Here is a 13,256-nt window from a genome sequence, read left to right as displayed (position 1 = left end):
AAATGGTATGATTCAACATGTGCATGATGATGTACAACATATGGGCTAATAGTATAGAACATATGTTTTGAAGTGCAAGTATATAGGTATTGTCAAGATCATACTAGTGGTCTGTCAGTCATGTGGGGTTAGACCGTCCTATCAACCTTGAACTGGTGAGGTCCTACGGTTGGGATCGTTTGGTGCAGCCAAAGCTATCCCAATAGCCTAAGTGTTGGTTTAGACGGACCGTCTGCCATCGTAGACTGGACCGTCCGCTATCTTGGGGATGGATTTTTAAAAATGTCCGACGGTTCTACGAGACTATCCATCAATGCATGTACATTTTGATCTAAGTGTGGGTGCATAGTGTGATGATCGTCCATCAGTGATGACCGGACCCGTCTATTAGAACATAGTGTGAAATTTATAGCTAAGGTTCTTACATGTCTATGGCACTTAAGGGGTGTTCCTAAGGTTCTCTAGAGTGTATCTAGGAAGGTGCATTGTTCTACATTGCATTGATTCATCGCATCACTTATTAGGGAGGTTTCCAAGTGATCAACTGGCTAGATTTCCATCTCTGGGCCCTCTAAGTGGTTGTGCTCAAGATTTGCTTACCAACAGAGGTAAAAAAAGATGTAACACGAGCTCTTGGTGATGAGTGCTCAGTTCATGCTCCTTCTTCCCTTGTTCACCTTTTTCTTGAAAACACCACCTCCTCCACTCTTGCTAGAGAAAGGGGGATTCTCTCCTTCAATCTCGAGCAAGAATAGGTGCTAGCTCCTCCTTAAAGGTCCTAGGTGCGTCGGGGCATCAACTCATTGTTTCTATCTGTTCTCTTATCCTAGATGGTTTGGAAAAAAAAACTTGACCGGGGTGCTTAAGACTGCCACCACGGCTTTCGAATTAAGAAGAAAGTGCTTTCTCACCCGGCGAGAAAACCCCCCAAACCCCCACCCCCATCCATACACGGTGGCCTTTTCGTCGTCCAAGTGAGAATTGGGTCAGGGCTCCCCAGTGCTTTGGTATGAGGACGGGCGAGAGGATTTTTTTAACCCAGCCTAAAATTCGCTCCCATTGGGATTCGAACTCAGGACCTGGAAGGTGCTGCTGGAGTGCCTAGACCAACTGATCACCGCATCCCCAAACCCATCTCATTATTTTTGTGTAGGGTATGGATTACCCATCTAAAGTTGGATATGGGCAACAAATACTCGGGGAATACCCGCTTCTCCGCTTCATCGTTCTCAAGCCGTGGCTGCATGTGCTCCTACTCACGCTGCAATAGTACGATTGGAAGCCAAAGTGCTGGGTAGGGTGCTCTGTTGTCGGGGCAAGCCGCTCGGTGGGGAGAACACGGACAGTGCCAAATCAGCCCCGCTATGGAAGGCGATGCCGATAGCGGCGGGAGGCTGACACATGTGGGTGCGGGGGTAGACTGTCAGACATCAGCAGGAGGTCGTGCTCCACCGTTGTGACATTATGTGAGGCGACTCTGCTTTATCCACTGGGTAAACCTATTAGACATTACCCATAGTGGTGAAGCTAGACTAAACTAGTAGTGGTGTCTTTTTTTTAGATATGAAAACTTAATTTATAACCATCATAAAATTTTGTTCCTAATAGTGATTTTTAAAGTGTATGGACACCAACAAGCTACAACGTAGTAGCTTCTCCGCTTATTACCCGCTAATTATGGAGATGGATGAAATGGGGTGGATGACTTTGGGCATGGGTATTGAGCAGTCCGATCATCACCCAACAACATCATTAGCCCCCACTAATAACTACCATGTGTAAAGAAGCTCCAACATACTCACTTGAAATTAACCTTGAAAAGAGTTATTATTATTTAAAAAGGAAAAAATCCATTTAATCCCTTCAACTATTGGTGTTTATCTACTTCACCCACTCACCTACAAAACTAGATATCCTACCTCTCAAACTATTAAAAACTGTCTAAACAACATCCTAAGACGATTTTGAAGGTAGTTTCGCCGATGTGGCATATTCAAAAGTCTATAGAACCCCTTCATCTGTCAAGGGTTGACTACAAGACATCAACTATAAAATGTGATATTGTATCCCTTAAAGCATCTAATAATGTTCAAATGATGGTCATATAAGGTCGTTTGGACATCGTATTCCACCACACTGGTCTAAGCACACATGCTTGTGCATAGTCCTATTAGCTCTCCCTTTGTGAACTCTTTTCCACGTTTATGCTACCGCCCGATGAGCATCACCTTGTTCTCTAACTACTCTACATCATGCACTCCTCGATGATATTGAGCATATGCACTACGATTGCACTCTTGTCATCCGGCGTATGAAGCATGTGTGTTTAAGCCAATATGGTGGGATACGGTGTCCAAATGATCCTAAAGACAATCTTATGAGTCATCTGAAATATTATTTCATGCTTTACATACTATAATATCATATTTTATAGTTGAGAGGGTCATATAGGCAAACCTTGATATGTTAGGGTGATTTTATAGATGAGGAGGATGAAGTAGACAACCAAGAGTTGAGAGGGTTAATGCATGAATGAATAATACATAAATCGCTAGAAGAAAGCTTCCACCGATTTCAGAATTTTCCTACGAGAAGTTTATTTTGACCATTCAAAGTTTAATAATAGCCATCAATAATTAAATAAAACTAAAAACGTTAGGATTGAACTATCATTTTTTTTGAAGTTAAAAATTGATGAGTTGGTTTAATAGTAGTTTTGCTGCTGTGGATGGCAAATGATAGTAGGGCGGTAGGGCTGACTCGCCAGTCGCTCTCCTTTTGCGTATCACATCACGCTCCTGGCGTCTGCCGCTGCCACCACCACGTTCCCTCTCCTCTCCGGCTCTCTCCGCAGCGAGACTGCGGGTCATGGGTGTGCCGCCGCCGCCGCCGGACTCGGCGGGCGCCGATGGTCCCGGGCGCGGGGTCGGGTTCCGGTCGCTGAAGCGGGTAAGCGTCTCCATGGACGACACCCTGCCCGTCGACCCCGTCGGCGCCATATACGGCCGCCTCGCCAACGGCCTCACCTACTACGTCCGCTTCAACCCCAACCCGCGCATGCGCGCCGTTCTCTCGCTCGCCGTGAAGGTTGGGTACGTCCTGCTACTTCCGCCGCGTTTCTCTGTTCATGCTCCCCGTTTAGCCCCTTCGCGCGTTTGCTGATTTGCATGTTGTGCTCATCGGTTCTCTTAGGTCGGTGGTGGAGGAGGAGGACGAGCGCGGTATGGCGCACATCATCGAACATCTCGCCTTCAGGGCCACCGCGCGATACACCAACCATGATGTTGTCAAGTTTCTAGAGAGCATCGGAGCAAAGTTAGGTGCCTGCCAGAACGCGCTCACCACAACAGACGAGACCATCTACGAGTTTTCCGTACCTCTGGACAAGCCAAGCCTGCTCTCCCAGGCTATATCTGTCCTCGCCGAATTTAGCACAGAGGTAACACTACACGGTTCCAGATTCTTATTGCCTGGTTTGTTGTTGCAATTGCAGCTGGTTGATACCTGAGAATTCAATGCTTGATTGATGCCTGGAAACTAATGTTGGTCACTACACACCAGGTTCGTATGTCAGCGGAGGATCTGGAGAAAGAGAGGGGTGCTGTACTGGAGGAGTACAGGGGTGGATGCAATGCAGCAGGGCTGATGCAGGATTCCCACTGGGTACAGTTGTTTGAAGGTTCCAAGGTACTAGCCTGTAGCCTCTGTCTTATAAATGAAAAAATCTATCTGCTCTGATGAGATCACTTGTTCCATTAAATAATTTTTGTTACAGTTGGTTAAACTTGTAGGAGTACTACTGAAGGTGTTCATTTTGCAGTAGAGGGTTTTTGTATCACTGCGACTGGAACTGCAAGTCATTAAATGGTATTTCTTGTTGATTTCCTCTGTACCAGTATGCAGACCGCCTGCCAATTGGTACTGAGAAGGTGATGCAAAATGTTGCACATGAGACTGTGAAGCGGTTTTACCAGAAATGGTACCATCTAAGCAATATGGCTATATTTGCAGTGGGAGATTTCCCAGATACACAGGTTTTGATTTTGCATATCTTTGTCACATGTATCTGTTGGAGAAAAAAAAACTGTAAGTATGCATCTGCAATGATATTTACCGTCCTTTGTGTTTCATGACTTAATTGCAGACTGTAGTCAAGTTGATAAAGGAGCATTTTGAGTACAAGGCCCCAGCTCAGCTCCCTCCAATTGTGCCAAAATTTTCAGTTCCATCGCATGGGGAACCTCGCTTTTCATGTTTTGTGGAATCTAAAGCTTCAGGGGTTGTTATTTCATAATCATTTGAAAAGATTTGATATCTTTTAAGATCAACTATTATCAATAATAATATACTGTTTCGTTTTCCTTGTACCAAAAACAGTCTGTTGTCATCAGCTGCAAGATGCCTTCTGGTGGAATTAAAACAGTAAAGGATTACAAGGATTCACTGGCAGAGTCCATGTTCCATTGCGCGCTAAACCAGAGGTTCTTCACAATATCTCATACAAAGGATGCTCCATACGTCTCTTGCTCCTCAGCTATAATGCCTCTCGTCTGTCCAGTGAAGGCGTACACTATGACATCTAGTTGTCATGAAAGAGGAACGGTTGAAGCTCTTGAGTCCATGCTTCTTGAGGTATTTTTTAACCTTGATCTCTGATGCAATAATATAAGTGCTTTTTTGAAGTTTATGGGTGAATATTCAGTGCATTATTCAAGTTTAGGGGTGAATATTCAGTGTAGATGCCACAAAAGTCGACAAGAGTGAGAAAGTTGGCTCTAAAAAAGTTTTAGAAGTTTCCTAAGGACAAGTGACAGGGGATGTTAGTTTCGTTGCAATGCAGGATCACAATATCAGATATTAATCATGTTTCTGAGTAAATACCAAATTAATGAAAACAGGGAATGTCCTTAAGGGTACTGTTAATTCCCAGTAAGACTCTTCCTATTTAGTAGTACAAGAACAAATAATCTAGTGTGCGATGCCATCAACTGATTAGATGTTGTACAAGTACTCAACTAGTCCAGTCTTAGTTTGCATCCGCTTAGCGTAGCAAATGCATGATAATTGGCACGTTACCAAGCATATGCAATTTAGATATCTGAATTTAAGGTTGTTATATAATATTACCACCAATTTCTCCAATTTTGCGGTGGCATTTTTTTCAAAAGCATCTCTCTGATAATATGCTTCTTTAGGTTGCTAGGGTGCGGCTCCATGGATTTTCTGACTGAGATATCCACTGTACGTGCCTTGATGATGTCAGAGATGGAGTCGGAATATTTGGAGCGTGATCAAATGCAATCAATCAGCTTACAAGATGAGCTTTTGCAGGTTGAAATCTTATAGCTATTTAATACAACTAGCGTTTATATCATATGCCAGTTGCTCTTCAGTTCTTATCGTGCAAATCAAAGTATGTACCACCTTCTGAATTTCTGTTTTCACATGACTTACTAACAATAATACTGGATTAGTACTAAGTCTGTCTAGTATTTTAAGTGAAGTTTCACGATCTACATCTACATCATCTAAGCACGTTCATGCATTTTGTTTTTTTCTTGCAGCATTTTCTTCGTGAGGAGGCTGTTATTGGGACTGAATACAATGCACAGCTACTAAAGACTCTTCTTGCCCGTAAGTATACATCTGCATTACCTAGTGTAAGAGCTTTGGTGTTAAATTCCTGATATCATTTACCCTCTCCCTCATAACCCTTTATAACCAATTATTTGCTCATTATTCTACATACCATCACCACAGTTCAGTCATCTCTCTATTTATATATGTTTATTTACTTTCGACCAGATATTTCTTCTGTGGAAGTGGCAAAATTCGCAGAAAAATTTTCAACAGCCAGAAGCTGTGTTATCAAGATAGTTGAACCTCAAGTTCATGCATCTTTGGAGGATCTGAAAGAACTTGTCTTGAAAGTCAACACTCTGGAAGAAGAAAAGTCTATTCCTCCATGGAATGAAGAGCTAACTCGAGAAGGAACTATTGGCCAATCTCCAGAGCCAGGGTATCTTTGGCTCCTTCATGTGCACTGTTTTCTTCATTATATAATGCTACCATCGTATTCTTAAACCTGAACTAATTGCATTAAAATCATTCTCTTTTCATTCTGCTGCTATGAGCATTTTATTTTAGTTTGTGACTGATGCCTGCTTACCAAATTCATTGCAGGATTATAACTGATAAAGTGGAGCACCCAGGCATATGTTCCACTGAGGTGATACATTCAGATGACACGCTGAGTTGTTGCAAGTACACTGATTTTCTTGATGACCAGGTTAGTAGTATTTATTATTTTTATGTCACCTTGTGGTCTGCTATGTCAGGCATTCCCATCATTATTCTGTGGAATCACTCAAGTCACTCATATAGACATCTTGCATAAATATTCACCAACATATATCACCAATATCAACTGCATACCACACTCTGCTTCTATATTAGGTAATGTCCATGCCTACTATTATTTCCCACATGTAAGGAATTGATCTGATGGATTACTTCCAAGTATTCTGGGATTCTGAGGACTAAACTACATTTGTTGGTCTTGGGATGACTCCATTAACAAGGCGTTCAGGATCTTTTTTCACTGACATACTGAAATATATTCCTCTAATAATGCTATAAAATATATAGTTACCAGATTGGACAAGTTGCTGAAGAAAAACTCAATGCTATAAAATATATACTTTATATGTTCATATACTTCGATTTCAATATGTACATTATAATTCCTCAAAAAAATATGTATAACTTCTTGTCCCGCTCTTAATACTTGGTAAGACATAATAACTGGGATTTTTAATTTTAAACTAGGAGCCAGATTTTACCTTTCCATTGTTCAGTGCGAAATTTACACTGACAATTACTTGGAAGTTCTGGTTTTTGCTAATGTTCATATTTGAATATATAATTAATCATATGTACTGAGGTTGTTTTTATTCTTTTGCTTTCTGTGATAAATGTTTTATCTATTCAGACTGATCGAGACAAAGTTGATAATATCAAGGAACAGATTTTTGAGTTACAGATTTCACTTTCAAAGCTGATACATGAACTAGAAGAATTAGAAGGTAAACTTGAGATGCATTCGAAATCTGATATTCTGCTACCAGAAATTAGTTTGAAAAAGCAATTCAAGGCTGATGGATCCTTAGAGCTTGATCTTGTGTTAGCAATTGCCCAGTGTCATGATATCTTTCTATGTCCATATGAGGTCTCTCATATGACATTGAGAGATCACCTATCAGCCCCAGGTGCTAAGATTTTTCGAGTTCGTGTTGTCCCTGGAAAAAAGATATTTAAGGATCTTTCAGAAGATGTCTCAATCCGGCATAAAAAGTACATTGTGCCTCAGAGAAGGAAGAGCCTTTCTCTCGAACCAGATTTGAGGAAGATGAGTCCTTTGGGGAAGTTCGTGATAGCCGGTATCATTGAATGCATATTCAGGCTTCACAGATATGGTCTATCTCTGAATGGCAAGTTTAGCCTTGATAGTTTTCATATTACTGCCAGCAAGAAGGTTAAGCTTGATGCTCAGTTGAAGTCTCTAGTCTGCTGCAGAAATCCTGACAATATGAAAATAGATTATGCTTCAATACCTACAGTCATAATGCAGATTTTATCTCTGTATGGAGATAGCTTCCCCATCCCTTTTGATTTGCAACGTTTGCTAGATCTTCTGAGTTGTGAAGACCCAGTGAGTTATGAGGTTATAATACGGTATAATGTATCCCTGATGGATGAGATAGGGAAAAGAGACCATTTTATCATTCTTTTTGACAGACTTCAGCAAATTGAAAAAGAAGATGAACAGAAGGGCATGAAAAATTACAGATTAAAAGAAGTGTTAAAGTATATTGTAGCTGCTGATAATGATGACTGGAGAGATAAGTTGCACATCAATTCATTTGTTGAAATGGTTCGTCAAAGGCACCTTGTTGACAGCAAGAAGATTCCAGATGGAGCTATGGATTTGCTAAAGACATGGCGTCATAATTTCACACACTTGCATGAAGTCTCAAATGAAATTCAAGACAAGGATCAAGCTGACATTCTGGACTCTATAGAACCTGGAGTGATCAATCAATTTCAACAAGGGATGCATTCCATTATGGAAATCGACATACCACATTTGATAAAAACAATGAAGATGTAATTGTATAGTGATCTACTTTCATCAACTTAAGGTGAGTCACTCCTGCTGAGAATATCATAAGGAAAATGATTAGTTGTGGGTTTATTGTCCAAATTAGCCTTTTATACATACTGCGTTTCCAAAACTTATTGCTTTGTGAAGCAGTTTGCATTTTGATGTTGCACTTGTATCACTGAACCCATTGGTTTTGTTGGTTCCAGGCAGAAGAGTTCAAGACTTTCGGGGTTCCAGTATATCCAGGCAGTTAAGGGTCGGCTGTATAGATGTTTGCCAGGGTCCTTTATCACTTGTATACTATCGGCTCTGTATGCTTCAAAGCCCCGTGGTCACTATCTTGTGAATATAAGCGTACAGTGTTTGCAGGGTGGGTGCTTAATAGCACAGCCTTTGTAATTCATGTAGGGTCTGCTGTTGATTGAGAGCAGAAACTTTCTATGATGTTGTGCGTAATACTAAAAGTGTAAGAGGAGCTTTATATCGCGCTGTGGTGAGACAGCATAATCATAGAACATAGTGTTTTCTTTTTCTTTCTAGTTTAGACAAAAGAAAGACATCAGAAATTATGTCAGTTATATAGCAATGAAGTGTGATAATTTGTTGCATAGAAACACATTGATATTGATACACATTTCTTTTCTTTTCTGCTTAATGAAACACATGCCGTTGCATGTTCTCGAAAAAATTGATACACATTTCTTCCCTCAGAAAGCCTGAAGCCCTGATATTACACCGACTGATCACATGATTATCAATGGGTGTACTTCATGAGGTTGTAAGCATGGTTCAAACCAGTTTACCTACATGTACTCCATGTTTATTATTTTTCACAAGATACAGAAATCATGACCTTCAAAATTCATCCAGTGATCAGCTATGAAAACACGTTCTTCTCCTTTGGTCCCTTTGACTTCAAATGACCATAATCTTGGGCAATATCAAACTACTTTCTTCTCCTTTGGTCCCTCCGACTTCGAATGACCATAATCTTGGGCAATCTTAAACTCTCGGCCACTGATTCTGCTGTCAAAATCATTAGAAAACTCCACATCACTCAGGGTAACTGGTGAGTGATGTTGGTTCTCTGTTTCCTCACTCAGCCAGGCAGATTTCACTTTCTTCTCCTCACACTTTTCACCCTTTTCTTCGCTAGGTTGGTCGCTCTCAAATCTTGGATTCTTTCCTCATCGCTGTCCCTCGTTGGTACCCACCTATCCAGGAACCCTTGGTTGCCTTGGTTACTGCTCCACCTCTCACTCTTCCTCACCAAATCTTGGTTGCTGTCCCACCTCTCACTCTTCCTCCCCAAATCCAGTAAGCCTTGGTTGTTGTTCCAGCTCTCACTCTTCCTCCCCAAACCCTTTCTTTCTCCATGCCTGTCCCTGTCCTCAGAATGACCCTTTTCCTCAACATGATCCTTTTCCTTAAGGTGACCCTTTTCCCTCCTCTGACCACCATAGTGACGATGCTTATCATATTTCCTTGACATTTCCTTCTTCACATCTTTTCCATGCCTCAAATTTAGTTTGTTTTCATGGTCCATGTGCCTCTTTCCTCTCTCCTTGTCGTTGTCCCGGTCATAGTTTTCTGCCTCCATGTGCCTCTTTCCTCTCTCCTTATAGCTTTCTGCCTCTGAATTCTTCTTGCGTATCTTCTTCCTTTCGCCATCCTCACTGTCCTTTCGATGTCGCTTCTTTCCTTCGTTACCCCTGCCAAGAACACCAGTGTTCACCTCCATCAGCACACTGTCCTTCCAGTGTCGCTTCTTTGTCAGGTCCTTGCCCCTATTCAGGCCACCAGCATTCACCTCCATCAGCTTTGACTCCTTCGTCTGGTCCTTGTTCCTGTCCAGGCCACCAGCATTCATCTCCATCAGCCAAGTTTGCTCCCTGAAAACCAACCAGATTCGAAAATCAAAGTGTTATAAACCAACCAGATTCGAAAATCAAAGTGTTGTCATGTAACAATTCTCCTAGCACTTCGCTTTTTCATAGAAGTCATGATTTGTGCGGTTCCTCTAAACTTCGGTTTCCTGAGATGCAGAGCCGATCGGTTGCTCAAATATCTAAGAACCGACGAGTTCGGTCTGGGTTTCTTCGGTTTCTGTTTTCGGCTCACCGAGCAAACCGACTAACAGCAACATAATCAAGCAGGACAAGGATATAGTGGCTTAGTGCCTACCATACCTCGTTCGCGCACCACGCGCCCCACCAATGCACAGATGCGCGGAGCCGAGGCACCGCTGGCCTGGCTGAGTCAGCGCCGATGTCCCGCAGCGGGCCGATGCGCCGACGCCCGCGGACGCCCCGCCGATCGTAGCCGCGGAGCAGCCCTGCCGCTGCCCCCCACCCGTAGACCGGTGGACGCCCCGCCAGTCGTACCCACGGAGCAGCCCCGCTGCCCCTCGCCGGCTCCCCCGCAGACGCCCCTCCGGCCACACCTGCTGGGGACGCCCCGCTCCGCCTCTGCCTGACTGCCTGTTGCGACTGGGGACTGGCGGCTGGCCGTTGCGGGAGGGAATTCCTTGCGGGAGACGGGAGACGGAATGGGCTGGGCCGTTGGGGAACGAAGGAGTGCTTGTTGGGCTGCTCTGCGAAATTGCGAACTCCTCTGTTCTTTTTTCGGCGCTCAGTGAGGCTCGGTTTTTAGGGTTGAAGAAAAGTCCATTCTACCGGACGAAAACTCGACCGGCTCGTGGCTGCCTCGACTAGGCTGTTAATGAGGCGAGGCGAGCTAAGATTTTAGTTTGTTAGCTATAATGAGCCAGCTCACGAGCCGCTCGCGAGCCAAACGAGCTACAGTATTAGAGAAAAAATCATTATAACTTATATTAGTTTTGTATTACTTCATGTCTTACACTTTATAAATGGTTGATATGTTAGCTTATATGAATATTTTGTTGAACTTAAGACTATTGGATATATTATTATTATATTATTACTATTTTTAAACTTTAGATAAATACAAATATTATATTTTATATTTTTTTATACCTGGCTCGCGAGTTTAACGAGGCGGCTCGAGTTTTTAACGAGCCGAGCCGAGCTGGCTCGTTATCCGCCTTACTCCTCAACTATTTTTGAAGTTTAGTTTTTCTCAAAAACTATTTATTTTCAAAGATAAATCATTTTTCCTGATCCGGTTATAGGTGGTTTCCAAAGATATTTTTGTTTTTTATTTATTTTAGCTGAATTTTTTTAAAAATCATAATAAATTAAAAAAATCATAAAATAAAAATCTAATTTTCTTGGACTCTATATCAGTATATCTACATAGTGAATATATAATATGGTACTCCCTCCATCCCAAATTGTAAGTCATTCCAAGAATCTTGGAGAGTCAAAGCATTTTCACGTTTGACCAAAATTATAGAGAGAAATACTAAGATTTGTAACATAAAGTAAGTATAATATGAAAATATAATTAAGAAAGAATCTAATGATATTTAGTTGGTATCATAATAATAATTATTTTATCATATAAATTTGGTCAAATTTAGAAAAGTTTGACTCTCCAAGATTCTTAGAATGACTTACAATTTGAGATGGAGGGAGTATATTTTAGTATAAAGTTTTTGTTGTAGCTTTATATCTAAGTTTTTCTATAATTAATTCAAAGTTGCAGTTTTTATGGTCCAGTTGTGATGTTTCAAAAATTCAGCTAAAATAAATCATCGGTCGGGAACAAGCACCCCTTCGTTCCCCAACATCCATCTGAAAGGGAACATCATCAATCATCAACAAGAATAAACACAAAATTCTCTATGTGCGAATTGTTCTTTTAAAACCCAAACATATTTTGGAATGACTTGTTGCATTCATTAGAGGCAATATGTTGTACATTCAGCTCTACAACAAATGCAGTCTTATCTCTTGGTCTATGCACAAATGCCTACTTAGTTGTATGTAGCAAAAATTAGACTGTCTGTTCACTTCTCTGAAAAGTTATGGCTAAAAGTATCGTTCTTTGATTTATTATAAGATAAAAGATTCGGTAGATAAGCTCAAACAGATTCGGTAGATAAGCTCAAACGAATATGACCTATAGTAAATAAATTATTATCGATTGGTGAAGTACTTGATCAAACTAACCTGGAGCGTCACTACATTCAGTGTATCCATTGCAACTTCGAAATTATCTAGAAACATTGCAGTAAACTAAGCAAAGAACAAAATACACAGGCATCGGCTCTAGGAAGTGCAGCAATGTTGGAATGAGCGTTGAGTAATATATGATGAAATGAAATAATGAATCGAGTGTAGTGTTCCACAGGACCACAAATGCATGATTTACATGCATGAGTGCACAACCAGTTTTTTTTTTTTTTTTTGGGGGGGGGGGGGGGGAAGTGCACAACCAGCTTTATGGGTGTGCGGAACGACTTGTATCACGCTGAGGCTTGGCAGGAAGGGAGTGAATTAAGGTCTTCACCTTTGCACTTTGTCTCCCTTCCCAAACGGAAGCCTCCTGCGTTTGCTAATCATATTACTCCCTTTTCACCCACATTACTATCTTGCCACCGATGTTGAGGGTGACTGGGTGAGAGTCATACAAAGTACTATTCTTCACATGGCTCTGTAACCCCCTAAAAATTACTTTCATCTGATTTCCTTCGATATTTTGAGCCTGTCCTAAAAGCTTTTGAGTAGAAAGTTTTGAATGATAGAGTCATATCGTATGGAACCCTCAAGCTCACTACTCGGTGGTGGTCTTGAGAAAAGGTATGAGTTGGGAAGAAACTCTAAGCCTTTGTGGCTCACTCAACAATGTGGACTTAGTCTTAAGTCTTGCTGGCGAGCTGAACCATAAGATAAATATTATGTCTGTTGTGTGTTGTGCATATGTTGCTATTACTTGTGTTTCAATTGCATTTCTAGGATTTGGACCCGATCTACTTGCTCCACAAGTTCTAGGTGCAACCACTTGTTTGGATAGCTCAACACACAACCTCCAAGAAGGCTGGTATAACAATCGAATCAAGTTTCATTCATTGTATTTCGTTGTTATAAGTTGTGTGTGCTTTGTTGCATGGAGGCTCTGAGCATATGTCTCTGGAATCTTCACGACACAGAGGTTCCATGGGGATACT

The 13,256-nt window shown here is 41.5% G+C and overlaps 1 protein-coding gene and 1 pseudogene across 1 annotated transcript; one reads left to right on the top strand and one right to left on the bottom strand.

Annotated features, from left to right (window-relative positions):
- On the top strand, nt 2,811-8,778 carry LOC8063961 (annotated as a pseudogene).
- Nucleotides 8,789-10,940, bottom strand: LOC8063960 (pre-mRNA-splicing factor 38B). The gene is made up of 2 exons (XM_002447040.2): nt 10,354-10,940; nt 8,789-10,056 (listed from the first exon to the last, which is right to left on the bottom strand). The coding sequence occupies exon 2, from the start codon at nt 10,038-10,040 to the stop codon at nt 9,279-9,281; it is 762 nt and encodes a 253-aa protein (XP_002447085.1). The 5' UTR covers nt 10,041-10,056; nt 10,354-10,940; the 3' UTR covers nt 8,789-9,278.

This window comes from Sorghum bicolor, chromosome 6 (genome assembly GCF_000003195.3).
Source record: "Sorghum bicolor cultivar BTx623 chromosome 6, Sorghum_bicolor_NCBIv3, whole genome shotgun sequence".
NCBI lineage: Eukaryota > Viridiplantae > Streptophyta > Magnoliopsida > Poales > Poaceae > Sorghum > Sorghum bicolor.
This window is presented reverse-complemented; position numbering and strand designations above follow the sequence as displayed.

What these genes read in the sequence shown, in the direction of transcription:
- LOC8063960 (XM_002447040.2), bottom strand. Translation starts at nt 10,040, where the DNA reads ATGGAGATGAATGCTGGTGGCCTGGACAGGAACAAGGACCAGACGAAG.